The sequence below is a fragment of the Geotrypetes seraphini genome, chromosome 15 (assembly GCF_902459505.1).
Source record: "Geotrypetes seraphini chromosome 15, aGeoSer1.1, whole genome shotgun sequence".
Taxonomy (NCBI): domain Eukaryota; kingdom Metazoa; phylum Chordata; class Amphibia; order Gymnophiona; family Dermophiidae; genus Geotrypetes; species Geotrypetes seraphini.
Window position 1 is genome coordinate 37,037,213 of NC_047098.1, and position 22,057 is coordinate 37,059,269.

The 22,057-nt window shown below is 43.9% G+C and overlaps 1 protein-coding gene across 12 annotated transcripts in view; it reads right to left on the bottom strand.

Annotated features, from left to right (window-relative positions):
- NCOR1 (nuclear receptor corepressor 1) overlaps positions 1-22,057 on the bottom strand; it is a 509,406-nt gene that overhangs the window by 68,144 nt on the left and 419,205 nt on the right. For all 12 annotated transcript variants that reach the window (XM_033922034.1, XM_033922033.1, XM_033922035.1 and 9 more), the window contains 3 exons: positions 7,372-7,729; positions 6,146-6,373; positions 495-695 (listed from right to left, as the gene is read on the bottom strand). In XM_033922034.1, the coding sequence (XP_033777925.1) occupies positions 495-695; positions 6,146-6,373; positions 7,372-7,729 (787 nt within the window). The remainder of the gene's footprint in view (positions 1-494; positions 696-6,145; positions 6,374-7,371; positions 7,730-22,057) is intronic.

The window sequence follows — 22,057 nt, forward strand, 5'->3', positions numbered from 1 at the left end:
AATTAATTTTGGAAACTGCCCTCATTGTGTTTGTGATAAACTTTGTACATGTAATATTTAAAAAGAATGTCATCCTGGGGGGAGAATAAGACTCAAAGTTAATTGGGGGCAATGTAGAGCCAAATACCCTTGCAAGTGTTTAACTAGAGAGGACATGTGGCCCAGGTTTAGGAAATGCAGAAGGATGCAAACCCTGCTTTTCCCATTGAGCAAGTCACGTTCTCTCTCTGTAAGCACTTTGTGGATGGGACTTATTATATCTGGATACTTATACTGCCTTGCACTTTCAGTGGTGCTATAAAAATGATAGGTATTATTGTTTACTATCACTTGCCCAAAAGAATTTACTAGGCTGCCAGGCAAAAAAAAATAGGACTTTTCTACACTGGGCCACCATTAAGTTCGTAAACAAAATGGCACAGGAAAAATGCAGTGCACTTAAAGGGACTTCTTATGGTATATGCTACTCATGGAGAAGAGCCAGATAGACATACCTCGAGTCCCTGGATAAGGGAGAGTTAGCGTCTGCTCTCTGGGAGACAGCCCTCTGGTCATATCAGGACGCAAATTAACTTGCATCTGCTGTGAGGTAATATAGTCATTTAAGATTGTCTGCCGTGTATTCTCCATTGCATAAAGTTGGTACTGGCTAGGGTAACCTGGGGTGGGTGACAACTGTCTCTGAAATAGGTAAGCTGTAAGATGAAAACATTTCAGTTTGTTATGCGAGTTTGAGTATCATCTACATTTCTATATAGAAAAATATGTGCACATATATTGGATACATGCTAAGAAACATAGAGAGGCTGAATTAGCTTAAGTCTAAAAGCCAAGATTTGAAGCAACTACATAATTATCAAGGCTTCAACCTTGACGGTACTCTGTATATCCTATATAATAAAAGGCTAACTCGCGCATGCGCAGTCCTATTTTCGTGTTCCGTGCGCTGTAGGTCTGTGGCCGAAGGAGTGCGCATGCGCGCGAATACGTCACAACCAGATCGCCTCCACAAGCCGGACCGCAGCCAGACGAAGTTCTCCGTTTCTCCTGTCGCCGCCGCAGATCTCCGTTTCTCCTTTGCCGCCCACCCCCTTCTCTTCCCGCGGGTCCGAATGGCGATTCAAGCAGCGCTTTTATCAGTCTCCACACGCTGCTTCGGGCCCTTCTACTGCCCTGATTTGCTCTGCCGCGTCTCTGATGATGTCATCAGGGACGTGCCAGAGTAAATCAGGGCACTAGAAGGGCCCGAAGCAGCGTGTGGAGACTGATAAAAGCGCTGCTGGAATCACCACCTTTGTAGTCCGGCCCGCGGGAAGGGGAAGGGACAGGGGCGGGTAGAGGAAACGCTAATGCTGCTGCACAGGGAACTGGTGGGGGGGGGGAGGGAAATGGAGGGGAAGGGAATGCTGCTTTGGACGGACAGACAGACAGAGAGAGGAAGGGAAACACAAAGAAAATAAGAAATACACAGGGGCAGGTGCTCAGGGAACTGGTGTGGGGGGAGGGAAATGGCGGGGGATGGAATGCTGCTTTGGACAGACAGAGAGAGGAAGGGAAACACAAAGAAAATAAGAAAGACACAGGGGCAGGTGCACAGGGAACTGGTGTGGGGGGAGGGGGATGGAATGCTGCTTTGGACAGACAGACAGAGGGAGGAAGGGAGACAGAAAGGAAAGAAGAAAGACACAGGGTCAGGGAGATACACAGAAAGACAGACAGGCAAAGGGGGCCAGGGACAGAGACAGACAGAAAGGACAGCGGGAGCCGCGTCAGGAGGGGTGCGGGATGCGGCAGTGGGAACTTTTCCAATGGGTGCAACTGGGCAGCTGTCGGGAACCTCTGATCAGGGGCAGAGCAAGGTAAGAGTATCATAGGGATAAGAAGGAGGAGGGAGGATAAAAAAGGAAGGGATGCCTACTGCTGGACAGGGGGAGAAGGAAAGAGATGCTGATGGACAGGGGAGGTGAAGAAAAAAGAACGGAGGACTAATGTTGGACAGGGGGAGAAGGAAAGAGGTGCTGCTGGACAGGGGGGAGGTAAAACAAAGGGAGAAGGGCTGCTGCTGCATAAGGAGAGCAGTGAAGGGGTGGTGGTGGACACAGTGGAGGTAAAAGGAAGGGAAAATGGACAGGGGGAGCAGGCAAGGGGTGGTGATGGACAGCCAAGGAAAAAGAAAGGCAGAAAGAAAGAAAGCGGCTAAGGAGAGAGAGAGAAAAAAAGACACGACACACACACATATGTTCTAGCACCCGTTAATCTAACGGGCTTAAAGACTAGTTAAGAAATAATTGCATTGGGACACTGTAAAGATTGTTATAGGAGGTGACTTTAATACTCCATGCAACACCGAGCCAGATAAATCACAGAGAGATTATCTGCTGGGGTGATAGGAGAATCCAACAGCCTTGCTGGGGTGTTGCATAAGTATAGACAGCTCACCAGGTCGTGCAGGTGCAAGGCCGGAGGGTTAGGACATTGATGGGAAGATAGGACTTCGATGAGAAACCTAGGGGGCAAGGGGGCCCCTTCTGGTGATTAAGGCAGGTCATGACCTGTTGGGCCGCCGCAGGGGCGGACTGCTGGGCGGGATGGACCTCTGGTCTGACCCGGCAGAGGCACTGCTTATGTTCTTATGTTCCTCAATTGTGTCACTTATTGGATCTTATAGATGCATGGAGGATTTTACACCTTGGTGAAAGGGCTTATACCCACATGTCTAGAGCACACTCCATGCAGTCCGATATCAATTATTTTTTAGTGTCTAGAGGACTTTTTTCGAAACTGGTATAGGTAGAGATAGGCCCATATGGATTTCTGACTACACTTGGGTGTGGCTAGATTGGGAAGGATCTACTGGGAGAAGCCGTGGGTATCATTGATCTTATCCGCTGTGGTTGAAGAAAGATCCCAAAATTTGTTAATTTTTAATGTACTGCTGGTGAGACTACCAAGCCCAAAATCAATAACATATAGGGGATGTGGTCATGTACTGAGAAGCTGCAAAGGAAGTTACATGGCGGTCATTGCATATGTTCATCAAGTTCGTGTCATGTGAGATAAAGAGATATTTAATTTGATTCATCAGTTAAGCATGGCATGCCGTAAATTTGGTAGATGCCCAAACCCTGTTAATAAACAATATCTAATAGAGCTGCAAGTAGCTTTAAATGAAAAACTTCATCAGTGGACATGCATGAATATTTGAAAAATTTTAAGTGATGTCTATATCGTAAAATGAATAATTTACTCTGTATTTCACTTATTGTACATGTTTTAAAAAGGAATAAAGAATTTACAAAAAAAAAAGTCTTTGATTTATTACCGATATCACTTTTACAAATATGGTCAAAAGAGTAGCCACCTGCTTGCATGCTTGTTGTTGGCTAAGACAGGTCACCAAAAAGTTTCAAGGCTGTGATCAGAAGAGAGAGGGTGGATCACTACAAACAAGGAGATCTGTGCTACCTTTCAGGACTTCTATAAACAACTTTATGCCCCACAATCCAATGAAGAGGGCTACCTGGGGATTTTATACTTAAACAGCTGTGAGTTACCGCATCTTATTCAAGTGCAATTATATACATTAAATTTGCCTATTCAGGAAATTGAGGTAGACTTGGCTATTGGTTAAAGTCCTAATTTGAAGACCCCAAGGATGGATGCTTTGAGCAGAATTTTATAAACTTATGAAAACAGAAGTCGATATACCCCTAACTAATGTGTTTAATATTATGGTGAATGCTGGAGCATCTCAGTGTAGCTCAGATCATTGTGCTTCTGAAACCCAGGAAACACTCCACTCAGTTGAGCTCATATAGACCTATTTCCTTGTTAAACTATGTAAATTATCGACTAAAGTTAATCTTCAGCATAGTATTTTGTTTAAATGCTTGAGGGATGTATGAAGGGCTTTGATGGGTAGACTAGATTAGTGGTTTCCAACCCTGTCTCAGAGGACCACCAGCCATTTGGGTTTTTGGGATAACCCTAATGAATATGCTAGAGATTTACATATAATGGAGGTGACCGGCATGCAAATCTGCTCCATGCATATTCATTAAGGCTATCCTGAAAACCTGACTGGCTGGTGGTCCTCCAGGCAGAGTTGGGAACCATTGGACTAGATGATGAACCCTTCAATAACTGATCAATTAACTATTAGAGGGAACCCCACTTTTGAACTAGGACTTGCTAACTTGGTATTTGTGAAATGGGAAGGGCAAGGTATTAAGCAAGTAGAACATCAACTGGATGAGGCTGGTGATTTGATGTCATTTGAGAACCTATAGGACTGAATAGGAAGATGGGGAGGGGACATTTTTGCTTATTGTCAAATTCAGTATTATGTACACTCACTGTCATTGCAGCAGCTTTATAAATATATAGGGTAAAAACTCAGAGCCTTTTTTCTGAGAGAAGCAGATTATAATACATCAGTATCAGCTTTACACAGAACTTTGCACCAATATGAGCGGCGGAAGGATATGCAATTTTTAAAGATGAGATGGGAAAGAGATTTTGACTTAGAATTGAGTCACTGGGATATTGGGAGATCTATTAGTACTATACCTCACTTGATAGAAGATGTGGTACTATGGGAGTGCTATTTTAGGATGCTTCATAGAGCATATTAACTAAAAAAAAAACAGTTAGATAAAATGGGAGGCTTGGAATCTCCAGTATGTCTTAAATGTGGTAGGGAACCACATACTATTGATCATTCTTTTTGGGCATGCTGGCATGAACAAAACTTTTGGTCTGCTACAGTAAGATATTTAAAACAACTGCTAAGTGGCACTATAGTAGGAACGCTGACAGAAGTTGGTGTTGGATGTGCCTGGGTCATTTCATGGTTTGCCCAAGGAAGAGATCCTGATGCGTCGTAAGGTGCGTCTACTAGCAAGAAAGTGTATTTTATAATGTTGGACTACTATTGATCTGCCTTCTTATTGGCATTGGAGGAATCAAGTCCATAAACTAGTCACTTGGGAAGCACAAGCAATGGAAGGTTACCCTAAAAGGAGAAAACAATTTCTACTTATTTGGGAGGTTTATTTGAATTCCATGAGCCACAGGGCTGTAGCTTAATATTTAACACTTTGTGAACTTGATTTGTCAACTTTCTGTTAAATTGTTTGATTGATACGTCTTTGTGGTGTGGGGAGGGGGGAAAAGGGGAAGGGATTAAGATTTCCTCTAGGGTGGTATAAGAGTTCAGCTCCTCTAGAACTGAGTGAATGCTCAGGTAGTGTCCTTGAGGTTTGTGAGAGATTACAGACAGGTTTGGGTTGGGAAGTTTGGTGGGACAAAGATCTTGTGGTATAAGGAAGGGGTGCTGAGTTTAGTTGGAAGGTAGGGGGGATGATGGGATGCAACTAAAAAACCGTTTGATGACATGCTTTGCTGGATAAGATGTTTCTCTTTTTGCTGCATATATGCAGTCTTATTGTACGCTTATACTAACTTACATTAGTCATAAAAAAATTGATTTCAACATAAAAATTTAGGCCTGCTGAATGGCAGTAGCAACGGTGACTACATGATACAGCCATTCAGCGTCACCAACTATAGTGCTACTGCAGGTGATAAAACAGAACACCAGCTCTAGCATTTAAATTAATACAATTTATTGCCACCACTGAAAATTCAGCCCAATATTGTTAAATTAATTTTTTAAAATGTTTCATTTCTACAGGTCTTGTGACCATCTTTTTATTACAGTTTTGCAAAGTTATGTAAACAGAAATATTTTTGGAACTCCTGAACGTAAGTGGAATTTTAGACAATACAAAAACACTAGGAATTATAAACATGTAGAGAAACAAAATAGTTTGAAGTCCTGAATATTCAACTGTGTGTGTGTCAGCTCTCAGCTCACAAAGTAAATAATGATGAATACCACATTTAAAAAAGTACTTGAAGTCTACTGACAAATCATGCCTTGGACATGCAATTCACTGTGAAACTGGCAAGGATATTTCCCCATGACCTGTTATGATCTTTCTACAATATCAATGAAGGTGGCAGCAGTAATTGTGACATTTTTCTTTGTACAGAAGTGCCAGCTCACTAGGAGTCTTTCCTGTACCATATACATGACACTGCTTATCAGTAAGACTGTAGATACTAAAGAAATAGACTTTACCAGGATCCAGAGCTCTGTGAAACTGCATGGCTGGATCAAGATGAGGTGGTAGGTGGCCTCTATATACTTCCCCTGGAGGAGCTCCTCGATGGTGGGGGTCAAAAGGACTGTGTGCTGAGACAGGATCAACACCAGGAATTGGGGATTTTGCAGGTATACACTCTCGTTGTGTTGGAGTAAGTGTGCTTTTTCTCTCATGACTGGAAGACTTCCCAGAAGTCATTCCACCTGGAGATCACAAACAGTAAACCAGTAAGTATGCTCACATGCAATCATTTAACACTTCCCATTACTATTAAATAATCAAGGAATTTCATACAAGCCCATCACTCACAGAGAAAATGAAGGGTAGCTCCAGTTCCTCAGCCTACAAGTGTCTATATTTAAATGATCAGCATACTAACTCTGCAGTGTAAAATCATCACCCCTCAAGTGGCCAAACATTGAGTGTTTAGAGTAATGACTTCACCTACTGCTCTACAGGAGACCATAAGTGGCAGGCAAAGTAATACAACAAGAATATAATTCTATGGACCTACTGACTCCAGTTGACTAAGCACCTACTTTTTCACCCTAAGAATGAACAAAAAAGGTCTAGTATTTCTAGTAAAAGCTTTCATTTTCCAACAGAAAGACAATTTGTTGGCTACACAAGAACAGATTTTATAGCAGGTAAACCCAGCTAGAACTTAAAACTAAATTTTCTCAAACTATAATTCTGTTGGAAGCAGTGGTAGGCTCGTATGGACCATGACAAGATACTCGCAAATGGTCTGTTTTGTATGTTCTCTGTTTTGTTCTTGCTACTGGCAGTCCTCTTTCATTCTAAAATATTTTTAATATAATTTTACCTTTGTGAGATTAATATTTTACCATTTTGGAATGAATAATATTTTATGGCCATACCTGATTATTTTTAATTTTCCTCATCTGAGGTCATTCTTCCTTTGACTATGCTGTGTGAGGTCACATTTTGGTTATAATAAGGTTCTAGCAATTGCTTAGGAAAATGATTCAAGTCCTACAGAAGGGACTGAAAAGATAAGACTACTATAAATGTCTACTACAAACAACTTTTTAGGTGTGGGAAAAAATGAATTTGGTCACAAATAGATTGAATTTCCAAGCATGTGTTACAATATTTCCATCAAAGAGAACAGACTGCAAAGCGTATTCCTTAGAACACATCTTTTGGAAGCAGGAGACAGCAGAGCTTAGAAACACACCATCGTTTGCTCTTGACATGGGTGAGCTCCTGGACATTGGGCTCTGATAGTTGACAGGAGTCCTCCTTGCACTGGTATCCTCATAGATCCCAGGACTCAGCTGTGACTTTGGGGTTTCATGAAGAGTTGACCTGAGTACAGAGGGGCCAGAGTTCACCACTGATGTATGACGGGAGCGAATAGCATCTGCTGCCTTAATATCTTCATATTTTCCACGCTCCACTACTTTCAGGTTCTCTGGCATCATCTCCACCTGTGGCATCCCACGAGGCAGTTTGCTTGGTCCTGTGATCAATGACTTGACATTATGCTTGATAGCAGATTGGCTGGTACTAGTTTCATATTTTATAGGGGTACCCTGGGGAAATTAAAGGAAAATTATTTATATACCAAATGGGACCAGGTAAATTATGAGGACTTTAAAAAAAAAAATCTAGCTCAGATTAATCTATTTTTTATAAAAAGAAAGAATTAGGGCTTACCTGCTAATTCTCTTTCCTTGAATCTCCCCAGTCAAGATGTGTAAGTTAACTTTCCTTTGCCGGCAGATGGTAAACAAAAATCAGTGGTTTGACATCACTATATAGGGGTCCTGTACAGTCCCTGGCTAATCAGATAAGAAGCAAAACAAATACTTATTTCCCTTAAGAACAAAAAGAGGGCACTAGAGCTAGTGACAACTGAGCTGAAAAATTGGCTCACTGAGTGTAAATCAATAGCAAAAAGAAAAGGGAAATGGCACAAATGCACCTGTGTAATTCTTGCTACTGCTATTCGCCTCAGTAACATACAGATCTGTAGGAAATAAATTTTAGTAGAACTGAGATCTGAACTGGAGGAATCTGAGGAAGAGAAATTACAAGTAAGCTCTAATTCGTCCTTCCTCATCATCCCACCAATCACAGGCATCTGAACTATCAAAGCAAGAATTCAGGAGGGGCTTAGAAAAGAATAAATTCTGGAAAGAAAGGCATACCAAGCTGCAGGATCTGGCCCTTTAACTATAAAAACAGTAAAAATTTACTTCTGGGGCCAAATATGGTTTAAAAACTGGGGATCTTTTCCTTAGGTTTCAGTAGGCTCTGGTGACAAAATTAAGATATTTCCCGTCAAAAAAGGAGCCACCTATTTCCTATGAAGTTTCTCTTGCTGCTTCATGCTCCAGCCCCAAAGCAGCTACTGCTTGTAATTTGATCCACTGGAGATGGCAAAACCTCAATCTGGGACTCCACTTCAACTGTGCCAACTGAGAGAAGCAGCTGCCAAAGGCCACAGAGCATCAATTGTGCTCAGCCTTCTGATTTCACAGAATGCATCTCTGCTTTGAAAATGCCAATTCTTGTCACAAGTTCTAGGGAAGTGTTTTTCTATTTTATCTGAGAGCACCTCTCAATTTTTTATTTTTTTTAAAGACTTTAAAGCTGATAAAACTGTGATAGGAGTAAGAATTCCCTCTTCCTTTCCCCTTCCTAAAAGTTGAGGAGAGAAGAAAAAGCAGCAATCAAAACTCTAGAAACAAGCCATCAGACTGGAAGGAGAAACTTGATGGCTGCCTGTGCCTATCAAAGGGGAACCAGTCTACATCTAATTCTCAGGAACCTTTCAGGCTACAGCTATAGACTACACAGGGCTATCTACTGAAGACTACTTGATCGGATAGTATATATCCCAAGGTACTAAAAGAACTCAAACATGAAATTGTTGACCTGCTGTTAGTGATATGAAACCTGTCGCTAAAATCGTCTGTAGTACCTAAAGATTGTAGGATAGCCAAAGTTACATCGATTTTTAAAAAGGGTTCCAGGGGAGATCTGGGAAATTACGGACTGGTAAGCCTGACTTCAGTGCTGGGAAAAATGGTGGAAACAATTATAAAAAATAAAATTGTGGAACACAGACAAACATGATTTAATGAGACAGAGTCAGCATGGGTTCAGCTGAGGGAGATCTTGCCTCACCAATTTGCTTGACTTCTTTGAAGGTGTGAATAAACATGTGGATAAAGATGAGCCGGTTGATGCATGAGAGGCTCCTGAAAAAATTAAAGTCATGGGATATGTGGCAAAGTTCAATTGTGGATTAGGAATTATCGGATAGAAAACAGCAGGTAGGGTTAAATGGTCATTTTTTTCATTGGAGGAGAGTAAACAGTGGAGTGACACAGGGGTCTGTACTGAGACCAGGGCTATTTAACTTATTTATAAATGATCTGGAAATTGGGGGGGGGGGGGGGAACGATAGCACAGTTACTTACCGTAACAGTTGTTATCCAGGGACAGCAGGCAGCCTCGAAAACAAACTTGCTTGAAGATCTCGAACTTTCGAGCACTGCACCGCGCCTGCGCGCGTGCCTTCCCGCCCGAACCAGGGGGCGCATCTCCTGAGAGGATCCTCAGTTCAGATACCTAGCCAAGAAGCCAACCAGGGGAGGTGGGAGGGTTGTGGGAATATCTGCCTGCTGTCCCTGGATAACAACTGTTACGGTAAGTAACTGTGCTTTATCCCAGGACAAGCAGGCAGCATATTCCCACATATGGGTGACCTCCAAGCTAAGTAAAAAGGGATGGAGGGAAGTTGGCAATTTACGAAAAAAGATTTTGCAAAACAGATTGGCCAAAATGGCCATCCCTCCTGGATAAAGTATCCAGACAATAATGAGAGGTAAAAGTATGAACCGAGGACCAAGTGGCAGCCTTGCAGATTTCCTCAATAGGAGTTGATCGGAGGAAAGCTACAGATGCCGCCATAACTCTAACTTTGTGGCCCGTCACTCGACCTTGCAGAGGAAGACCAGCCTGAGCATAGCAGAAAGAAATGCAAGCAGCCATCCAGTTGGAGATGGTACGCTTTGAAATAGGACGACCCAACCTGTTCGGATCAAAAGATATGAAAAGTTGAGGAGACGTTCTGTGAAGCTGAGTGCGTTGAAGGTAGAAAGCCAAAGCACGTTTACAGTCCAAGGTATGAAGAGCTGCCTCTCCTGGGTGAGAATGAGGCTTTGGAAAAAATACAGGCAGAACAATAGACTGATTGATATGAAATTCTGAAACAACTTTAGGCAAGAATTTAGGATGAGTACGGAGAACAACCTTGTCATGGTGAAAAACTGTGAAAGGTGGATCAGCCACTAGCGCTTGTAACTCACTGACACGTCGAGCAGAAGTGAGGGCGATCAGGAAAACAGCTTTCCAAGTGAGATACTTGAGATGAGCTGTGTCAAGTGGTTCAAAAGGAGATTTCATAAGTTGAGCTAAAACAACATTGAGATCCCAAACCACAGGAGGTGGTTTAAGAGGAGGATGGAGATTGAGAAGTCCTTTCATAAAACGAGAAATCATAGGATGTGCAGAAAGGGATTTTCCATCCAAGGGCTGATGAAAAGCAGCTATAGCACTAAGGTGGACTCGGATAGATGTAGTCTGAAGTCCAGATTGTGATAAATGAAGTAAATAGTCCAGAACTGATGTCAAGGAAGCAGATCTGGGTGGTAAATTACGTGTAGAACACCAAGCAGAGAATCTTGTCCACTTTTGACCATAACATTGTCTAGTTGATGGTTTTCTGGAAGCAAGTAAAATATCTTGCACAGACGGAGAGAATTGAGAAAAGTCTGTTATAGAGAAAGGTACCAAGCTGTCAAATGTAGAGACTGTAGATTGGGATGAAGCAAAGATCCTTGATTCTGCGTGAGTAGAGAAGGAAATATTGGTAGAAGTAGAGGCTCCCTGGTGCTGAGTTGAAGTAGAAGGGAGAACCAAGGTTGCCTGGGCCACCGAGGAGCTATCAGAATCATGGTGGCATGGTCTGATTTCAACTTGACAAGAGTCTTGAGAATCAGAGGAAACGGAGGAAAAGCATAAAGGAACTGATTCCTCCAGTCCAGTAGAAACGTATCCGCTTCGAGACGTTGAGGAGTATAGATGCGGGAGCAAAATTGAGGCAGTTTGAAGTTGAGAGGTGACGCAAACAGATCTATCTGCGGAGTCCCCCAACGAGCAAAAATTTGGCGAAGAGTAGGAGAATTGAGTGTCCATTCGTGAGGTTGTAGAAGACGACTCAATTTGTCCGCCAAACAGTTGTGTTGACCCTGAATATATACCGCTCTGAGGAAGATGTTGTGAAGAATCGCCCAATGCCACAATTTCAGAGCTTCTTGACAGAGGGAGTGAGATCCCGTCCCTCCCTGTTTGTTTACATAATACATGGCTACTTGGTTGTCGGTACGTACTAGAATCACCATGTCGTGAAGTAGATGCTGAAAAGCTTTGAGAGCATAGAATATCGCTCTGAGTTCCAACAAATTTATAGGACACCGCCGGTCTGCTTGGGTCCAGAGCCCTTGAGTGCAAAGACCGTCCACATGAGCTCCCCATGCGTACATTGACGAGTCGGTTGTGAGGACCTTCTGATGAGGAAGAGGGTAAAACAGTAAACCTCTTGAAAGATTCAAAGAGAGCATCCACCAACGGAGAGACTTCTTTAATGAAGGAGTGATGGAAATTAGTCGAGTTGGAGGATCCACTGATTGTTGCCATTGAGATGCCAGTGTCCATTGAGGAATGCGAAGGTGAAGTCTGGCAAAAGGAACCACATGAACTGTAGAAGCCATGTGACCGAGCAGAACCATCATTTTCCTTGCTGGGACAGTGGAAAGTTGGAAGAATTGTTGAGAAATTTGAAGGAGTGCATCCTGACGTGGTTGTGGAAGGTATGCTCTCAGATTGATAGTGTCCAGAGTTGCTCCTATGAACTGGAGAGACTGAGAAGGAGTCAGCTGAGATTTGGGAAAATTGATGTGAAATCCCAAACTTTGTAGAAAAAGAATAGTCTGTTGGGTCGCTGCAATAACCTCTGAAAAAGAGGGAGCCTTGATGAGCCAGTCGTCTAGGTATGGAAATACTTGGAGACCCTGGTTGCGAAGAGCTGCAGCCACAACCACTAGGCATTTTGTGAAAACTCTGGGGGAAGAAGCCAGTCCGAAGGGGAGAACCCTGTACTGAAGATGAAGATTTCCTACTTGGAATCTGAGGTACTTGCGAAACGCTGGATGAATAGGGATATGTGTTCCCTCTAAGCTGAGCAGGAGTCCTCCACCCACAGTCTCACCAATAGAGGGTGCTGTTTTACTGTCACATTTTTCAATTGTGAGGGACAGGCAAGTTCTGCAGGACTCCAGGGAACATACCTGTCCTTAGCGACTGAAAATATTCCACCCCCTAGTGGTAGCAATGCAGCTGGAGGACACCTGCTCAGCTTAGAGGGAACAGTGGATCATGAGTATAGGCCTCTTTGAGATCGAGGGAGCACATCCAATCCCCTTGATCCATCAAGGAATATAGAGTTGGCAGAGTGAGCATTCGAAATTTCTCTTTGACTAGATATTTGTTGAGAGCTCTGAGATCCAAAATCGGTCGCAAATCCCCCGTCTTTTTGGGGACTAGAAAATAACGGGAGTAGAATCCCAAGTTCCTTTGGAGAAGAGGAACTTCCTCCACTGCTCGCAGGAGAAGAAGAACTCGAGCCTCTTGAAGAAGGAGGGGAAGATGCGACTGATTTGAAAGACACTCTCTTGGATGGCGATCTGGAGGTACCTGGAGTCGAAGAGAGTATCCCTCTCGTATGATGGCAAGTACCCAGAGATCTGATGTAATGAGCTCCCATTGATGATAAAATGTGGACAGGCGACCCCCTATGGGGAGGGGAGAATTTGGAAACTGAGAAATTTGAATGCTCAGGTCGAGATTGTCAAAAAGACTGAGCAGGCTTGGTGGCAGCAGGGGTCTGAGACTTTTGTTGTCGTTGTTGTTGAGGAGGCCGACGAGCAGGAGGTCTAGAAAAAGCAGGAGTTGTTTTCTGTGGATAGCGACGTGGAGTTTGTTTGAAACCTCTAGTTGGTACAGGTTTAGGTTTTGGACGAATGAGGGAAGCAAAAGAGCGCTCATGTTCTGAAAGACGCTTTGTAGCTGCCTCAATAGAGTCATCAAATAACTCATTTCCTTGACAAGGAAGATTAGCCAATCTATCCTGAAGGTTAGGATCCATGTCCACTATACGTAACCATGCTAACCTACGCATGGCTACAGCAAATGCAGATACTCTAGACGAGAGTTCAAAGGCATCATAGGAAGCTTGTAACATGAATAGTCTCAACTGAGAAAGAGTCTTAAGGATATTTTTAAATTCTGATAGGCGATTGGTAGAGATGTCCGGGTAAAATGAAGATAAAATCTTTAGAAAATGGTTGAAGTAGGACGTAAAAATGTAGTTATAATTAAGAACTCTATTTGCCATCATAGAGTTCTGGTATAAATGTCGACCAAATTTATCCATGGTACGGCCTTCCCTACCAGGAGGAACTGAAGCGTAAATCTTGGAGGGATGTGCTTTCTTCAATGATGACTCTACCACCAGAGATTGATGAGAAAGTTGAGACTTTTCATATCCTTTACATGGGACCGTTCTGTAACGAGATTCCAATTTGGATGGGATAGCAGTGATAGAATAAGGAGTTTCCATATTACGAGTGAAGGTCTGCTGCAGAACAGGAGTCATAGGTAATCTGAGTGACTCTTTAGGTGGATGGGGAAGCTCCATATCCGCTAAGTATTCAGGAGTATATTTAGAGTCTGAATGAAGGTCTAGCTTGAGAGCTTGGCCCATGTCAAAAATAAATTTGGCAAAAGAAACTGATTTTGGATCAGATGATTCCTCAGGAGAGCCACTGCGAGATTTAGGCTGAACTGAGTAGGATGGAGAAGCCTCTCTAGAGTATGTTGAAAGGTCTGATTCCAGACGCATAGTGACAGAAGAAGCTGCACTGTGAGGTGGAGTAAGAGAATGTTTCCTTTTCAAACTCCTGGATGGAGAAGTACCAGGTGTACGTGGCATAGAATGAGTTGAGGTGTGTGGAGAACTGTCTCGACGGACTGGCTTCGACGGTGTTCTGGATCGAGAAGGGCTTCGAGTCGAGGCTCGATGTCGAGATCCATGCTTCGTCTTTGAAGAGCGAGGTAAAGAAGCCTCGGTATCCAAAGTCGAAGACTCCCTCTGAAGCTTGGAAGCAACAGGTCTTGAATGCTTCGACCGGTGCTTCGGAGGAGGTGAGCCCGGAGAAGACTCTGATGAAGAAATGTTCTTCGGTGTCCGGGATCGGCTTCGGGAGACTGGAAGCTCTGGTTGAGTAACAGGCTGATCAGTCCGAGGCAAGGTCGAGGATGGGACCAGTTGAGCCACTAAAGAGGTAATCTGAGTGGTAAGGATAGATTTTAACATGTCCTCCAGCATCGGCACCGAGACAGAAGATTCTGACCTCGTAGGTGCAGCAGTACGCTCCGAAGAGGGCGACCTCGAAGGTGAGTATTCCCTTATCTTGGAGGTACGCTTTGAAAGTGGACGTGCCGAGGACTCTGGTGGCTTCTTGGATACGGCACCTGAAAGGGAACTCGGAGACTTACCCCCCGTAGAAGACTTCGTGGATGGCGTCGTCTTCGAGGTAACCGAAGTAGAAGAGGTCGAGGCCTTCGAGACCGAAACTCCAGCCGGAGTCTGGGTCGAGGCCTTCGAGACCACAGGTGTCGAGGTCGTCGGAGTCGAGGCCTTCGAGACCGGGGCAGCCGCCACGGTCGAGGCCGGATCCGAAGATTGCTCCATACCGAAAAGTTGAAAAAATTGAGCACAACGTCGCCGAAAAGCTCGTGGAGTGAGGGTAAAGCAGCGATGACAATCTTCTGGGGAATGAGAAGAACCCAGGCACTGTAAACAACGGCAGTGGGGATCGGTGACCGAAATCACCCGATTACACTGTCGACAACGTTTAAACCCGGTAAGAGGCCGGGACATGGAAAAAATAAAGTCCGTGTCGAACGAAGGAGCCTAGGCCTAGGCCCAAAGCTCGACGGCCGAACAAAAAAAGAAAAACAAAGTATATATATATATTTTTTTTTATTTATCAAGAGAAAAAGTAAAGAAAAAATAAAGACAAACACAGCGACCGACTTTAAAATTAAAGAAACAGCCGCGGTGATGAGAAGGCAATGCTGCAGAGCAAGAAAACGTGTCTTCTTGTCTCCGCGGAAATAAACGAACTGAGGATCCTCTCAGGAGATGCGCCCCCTGGTTCGGGCGGGAAGGCACGCGCGCAGGCGCGGTGCAGTGCTCGAAAGTTCGAGATCTTCAAGCAAGTTTGCTTTCGAGGCTGTCCGCTGCGGGGCTCCGTCGGTGACGTCACCCATATGTGGGAATATGCTTGTCCTGGGATAATGAGGTGATTACATTTGCAGTTGACCCTAAACTGTTCAAAGTTGTTATAACGCATGCGGATTGTGAAAAATTGCAGACAGACTTTAGGAAATTAGAAGACTGGGCATCCAAGTGGCAGATGAAATTTAATGTGGACAAATGCAAACTGATGCACATTGGGAAGAATAATCCAAATCACAGTTACCAGATGCCAGGGTCCACCCTGAGGGTTAGCGCCCAAGAAATTAATCTGGGTGTCATTGTAGACAATATGATGAAACCTTCCATCCAATGTGTGACGGCAGCCAAAAAAGCAAACAGGATGCGAGGAATTATTTTTAAAAAAAGGGATGGTTAACAAGACTAAGAATGTTATAATCCTTCTGTATCGTTCCATAGTGCGACCTCACCTGGAGTACTGTATTCAATTCTGGTCTCCTTATCTCAAGAAAGATATAGCGGAACTAGAAAAGGTTCAAAGAAGAGCGACCAAGATGATAAAGGGGATGAAACTTCTCCCGTATGAGGAAAGACTAAAAAGGTTAGGGCTCTTTAGCTGGGAAAAGAGACGGCTAAGGGGAGATATGATTGAAGTCTACAAAATCCTGAGTGGAGTAGAATGGATACAAGTGGATTGATTTTTCATTCCATCAAAAATTACAAAGATTAGGGGACACTCGATGAAGTTACAGAGAAATACTTTTAAAACCGACAGGAGGAAATATTTTTTTACTCAGAGAATAGTTAAGCTCTGGAATGAATTGCCAGAGGTTGTGGTAATAGCGGATAGCGTAGCTAGTGTTAAGAAAGGTTTGGACAATTTCCTGGAGGAAAAGTCCATAGTCTGTTATTGAGAAAGACATGGGGGAAGCCACTGCTTGCCCTGAATCAGTAGCATGGAATGTTGCTACTCCTTGGGTTTTGGCCAGGTACTAGGGACCCAGATTGACCACCGTGAGAACAGGCTACTGGGCTTGATGGACCATTGGTCTGACCCAGTAAGACTATTCTTATGTTCTTTTGTTCTTAAATATTGGTTGCCTGGAATACCAAAACCATATACAGGATGTTGTCATCAAACCTGTGGTTCTCTGTCTCCACCCGCTGGCAGGGAGTGATAAATCCACACATCTAGACTGGACTGAAAAGATAAAAAGTAATGCAGCCTTTGAGAAAAAGCAGTTACAAAAACTGATTTAAGGAACACATTTTTAGCAATCATGGTTAAAGAAACATTTTTATATCCTATCATGTGGATTTCACAGGACATTGGAAATCACTACCCCTGAAAACAGTACCTGCATGAATGCTTTAATGACAGCTCCAGGTAGAATTAAATCTAGATATTAAATTTGGGGCCATATCTGGACACCAGCACTAAATATTCAAGTCAGTTACCAACTCAGAAGTTGTGCATCAATTCAGTGCCAATATCCACCTAGCTCTAAGTGGGCAAAAACAGGAATGTCTTTTATGCAGTCCTATCTACTCACTTAGCTACAGTACATGGGCACAGACACTGAATGTAACCAGTACCTGCATAAAGCGATGTTACTCACCTGGAGCAGGTATTCTCTGAGGACAGCAGGACAAGGATTCTCACAAGTGGGTGACATCCCCTGATGAAGCCGCTGGGTAGTCTCCACACCAGATTTCTAGCATTCAAGAAGCTTTTGGTAGGCCTGCACTGCACATGTGCGAGTGTTCTCCTGCCTGCCCAAGTCGCATTGGATCAGCAGTTGGATCAAAAAACATAAAAAATGCAACTTCTAGGGATCTGGGAGAGATTATGCTACAGGTGAGTAACTTTGCTTTCTCAGAGGATAAGCAGGACATAGGTTCTCATAAATGGGTATCCCTAGATACCAGGCCCATTAAAATCAAAAGACAATGGGGACTTTCAATTGCAATCAGCCTGAACGTATATCAAGGTTCTTACCTTGATAATCTTCTTTCTTGTAGATGTGTCTAGTAGTCCTGAATACTAGGGTTATGCATCTGAGCCTGAAAGTTGCTTGCAGAATGATATCACTCATCTTTCAATTCCATCTCCTTCCCTGTAAGCTCTTGCTCCCTCAGTTTGTACAAAAACAGTCAAAACCACTATAATGAAAGACATCACCGGAAGGAGGGCAATGGGGAGAACTCCCCAGCATTATACTTCTGAAACAAGTATAACGTTATCAAAATTATACAAAACTGTGTGCAACTGGCACTAACATTTGTGAAGCTCATAGCTACTCACATGGCCTGCTAAGAAGCAGAAACTCAAACTTGATATCCCCCCATTTTTCTTTTCAGCTTAGCTGAGAGACAGAGAAATTCTTCACAATCAGACACAGACAGAAATTAAGACCAAAAGCAGTGAAGCCCATTCTCAAGGCAGGGCTTAAGGACTAGTAGACACACTAGGCAGAGGAGGAATAGCTTAATGGTTAGTGCAGTGGCTTGAGAACCAGGGGAATTGGTTTCAATTTCCACTACAGCTCCTTATGACTCTAGGCAAGACACTTAACACTCCAATGCCCCAGGTACAAAATTCATACCTGTATATAATATGTAAACTATTTTGATTGGGAATATAGAAAGGTGAAAATATCAAATCCTAGCCCCTCTCCCCCCCCCCTCCATTCACTAAGAACTTCAAGTATATGTTTATGTAGAGCTGGTAGGACTGGATATGAAAGATAATAATAATAATAATAATTTTATTTCTTATATACCGCTGTACCGTGAGGTTCTAAGCGGTTTACAGTAGAAACAGAAGAAATGCAATAAGTAAGATTAATTAAGATGAAGAGAAAGTACTTAGAGTTCCCTGACTGTCCCAAAGGCTCACATTCTTGCTAAAGTACTTGAGAAAAATAAATTAGTTAGGTTATAAACATAGAGTAGAAGTAGGTAGGAAAACAGTTCATAGGAAAATTAATTTCGAATACATTATACATTATATATTGTTCAAGGCGGAATACAATTTATAGGAATTACCAAAAGAATTGCGTAATAAAGATTATCTAGATAAATTACATAACAGTGATTCGTGTACATTAAATGGTGTGGTAGAGGATTCAATTTTGAGAATTACATATCAAGGGAATTAATTGATAACAGAATATAGTGGAGATTATCAGTATATACGGTTTACAGATTGGAAGTTACCTAATAATGAAGTAAGAAATTTATTGGATAGTGTGGAAAATGTTTATATAGGAATCAGAGTATGTATGATAGGAAAGGTTCTAAGAATTGAATTAATGTGTTATTCTATCGAGGGAGAGCTTGTGCATAAAGGGAGGATATTAGTTGGTAATGACGTGTTTTCTGAATAGAAATGTTTTGATTTCTTTTCAAAACACTTTGATGTCTGTTGTATTGATCATTAGTTTGGTGATTGTGGGGTCAATTTTTGCTGCCTGTGTCGCTAGAAGGCTGTCGTATAGTTTCTTAAGACGGGTTCCATTATTAGGTGGGAAGGTGAATAGGTTTTGAGTTCTTCTTGATCTGGATGAGCTGTAGCGGTTTAAGCGGTTGTTTAGGTAACAGGGGGCAGTTCCATGGGTTATTTTAAACAGCAGACAATAGAACTTGAATTGAGTTCTTGCTTTTATCGGAAGCCAGTGAGAGTCTATATAGGCGGGAGTGATGTGGTCAAATTTGCTGAGACAGTAGATGAGTCTGATGGCAGTGTTCTGAACTGTCTGTAGTTGTTTTATCATATTGTTAGGACATATTAGGTAGAGGCTGTTGCATCAAGCATCAAGCCCTGAAAAACTTTCCTCTCCCCAAAACTCCAGAGTACAAGCATCCCTGCCCACGGGAGCCAAGGCATGGGTCTTCGAGGTTATGACTCTCTTGAAGGCGGATTCAACCACCACATGACAAATGCAGTTCCTCAAATATGAGAATCTTCTGGACTCTATATATGGAAGTTTGTCTTCTTAGGAATAACCTGCACAGAGAGAGGAGTCTCCCAATTCTTCATCTGTGCACTGTCATAGCTTCCCTAGGAGAATAATCATAGTCAAGAATGATCAACATCTCTACCCTGGCTTCCACCATGTTCCTCAAAAACCCTATAAAGGAGCAGTGAGGGGACTTTCTCCTTTCTTGCGGTGAGGAGGGATATGAAGGAAGGCAAAGAGAACTCTCTTCCTAGAAATCCTCTGGCTCCTTCTCAGATGCCCAGAAACAGTCTGACTCAGACTCAGCAACATATTTTTCATGGGAAGTACGAGTCTGCATCTGCCTCGACTTACTAGAAAGGTATCCAGGCCCTGAGGTGTAGATTCTCTCTGGGACTCCGGAATAGCTTCGTCCCCTAATGAGCTGGAGTGGGTCACAACCAGTGTTCCCTCTAAGCGGGCGGGTGTTGTGAGCAAACTTTTTTCACTGTGAGCTAAAAATATCGGGCGCCAGCAAGTTATGAGCCAAATAAATATGTTGCTTTCTACCACAGAACTTCCTTACGTTTGTATGGAATCTATCCCCTTTCAACTTTAGAGAGTGCCCTCTCGTTCTCCCTGCCTTAGCTACTAAGTCTATTCCCTTCAGTACCTTGAATGTTTCTATCATGTCCCCTCTCAATCTCCTCTGCTCAAGGGAGAAGAGGCCCAGTTTCTCTAATCTTTCGCTGTACGGCAACTCCTCCAGCCCCTTAACCATTTTAGTTGCTCTTCTCTGGATCCTTTCGAGTAGTACCGTGTCCTTCTTAAAGTACCAGTGCTGGACGCAGTACTCCAGGTGAGGGCGTACCATGGCCCGGTACAGCAGCATGATAACCTTCTCTGTCTCTTCAGTCCAGCATCTGCCCCTTCCATTCACTGTCTGTCTTTCCCTGCCATCTCTCCTCCTGCCCCCCCCCACCCCCCAATTTGGTCTAGCATCCATCATCTTCCTTCTGTTCCCCTCATGGTCTGGCATCTCTATCCTTCCCTCCCCCCTGTGGTTTTTAGCATATCTCTCTTCTCATTTCCTCCACTCAGATCTGATCATTCTCTGCTCTCTCTTCCCTTTTCTTCTCTGGTCTTCCTTCTCTATTTTCTGCCTCCATCTAAATTAAATTCTTTCTTACTATTTAGTCCCGTTTCCCTCTTTTCACTGTGTCTACACACAGCTTGTCACCCCTTTCCCTCACCCCTCCATTATCTTACTATTTTCTTCCCCCTTTATTTATCTCCTCCTTCCATCCAGTATGTGTTCTTTCCCCACTTCCATTCAGCATCTGCTCTCCCTTCTCAACTGACATCCATCTGCCTTCTGCTCTCTCTCCCTTCTTCTCACTTCCATCATCTGTCCCCTTCTCTCTCTCTCTCATCTCCTCCATTCCATCATCTGCCCCTTCTCTCTCTCTCTCTCTCTCTCCCCCCCCCCCAACTTCCATCATCTGCCCCCCTTCCCCTCACCTTTGTGGGTCACTTTCTTTCCCCTGAGGGTGGCTCATGTCACAGGGGAAGCTTTGGCCGAGCAGAACCGCTTGATTGACAGTGGAACTTACTTGATTGATGTCGATGCTGGGGCCCGTTGCCGTTTGAAGGAAAAAAAAAAAGGTGGAAAAAAGGAACCTGTAAAGGCGAGAGGAAGGGAAACCTCCAGGACAGCTGCTTTTTGCCCTCCTTCAGCGGCCCAAGAGTTCAGACCAGCAGCGGCAGCTCTGTATGCTTTTAACTTCGGCACAGAGCTGCCCCTAATCAATAGTTTAGCGCGGTTTCATGAGGCAGCCTCGGGGCCTTTGATAGCCGGCCCGCTTCGATGATGCGATGTGGGCCGGCCTAGCAAAGGCCCCGAGGCTGCCTTATGAAACCGCGCTAAACTATTGATTAGGGGCAGCTCTGTGCCGAAGTTAAAAGCATACACAGCTGCCGCTGCTGGTCTGGAGGTGCGGAGACAAGGCAGGAGGCAAACGCGGTGGAAGGCAGGAGTCCCGGCGAAGGCAGGAGTCCCGGCACAGCGACTGCAACAGGAAGTTGCAAGTCAGCTGACGCCGGCCTTTCGTTGCGGCGGGGACCGAATCCTTCGCGGACCGGCAAGATTTTGTTTGCGGACCGGCGGTTGAAGAACTGTGCTCTACACTGTGTGCGCTGTGACGAGAAACTTGTGCGCTGCGAGGTAATATTTTGAGCGCCAGCGCACCCCAGCGCAGCTTAGCGGGAACGCACTCACAACATCATTCAAGCCAGCTTTGATGCCCAGCAAGGCACCAGTATCAACAACCAGTGGAACAGACAGGGAACATGTCTCCAAGATGGGCTGGAACAATTCCACAGTTGATGCAAGCACCCTTGATGCCTCAGTGTTGTTCCACTCTAGGATGTGCCCCAATTCCTCTTAGAGCATGACCTGGAACTGCTCTTCAAGGGCAAGCATCAGTAAAGGCAGGGCAAGGCTAGGGCTAGGGCTAGTGCTGGTGTGGGGATAGCCTGTGAAGATGTCAGTGCTGAATCAGGAGTGA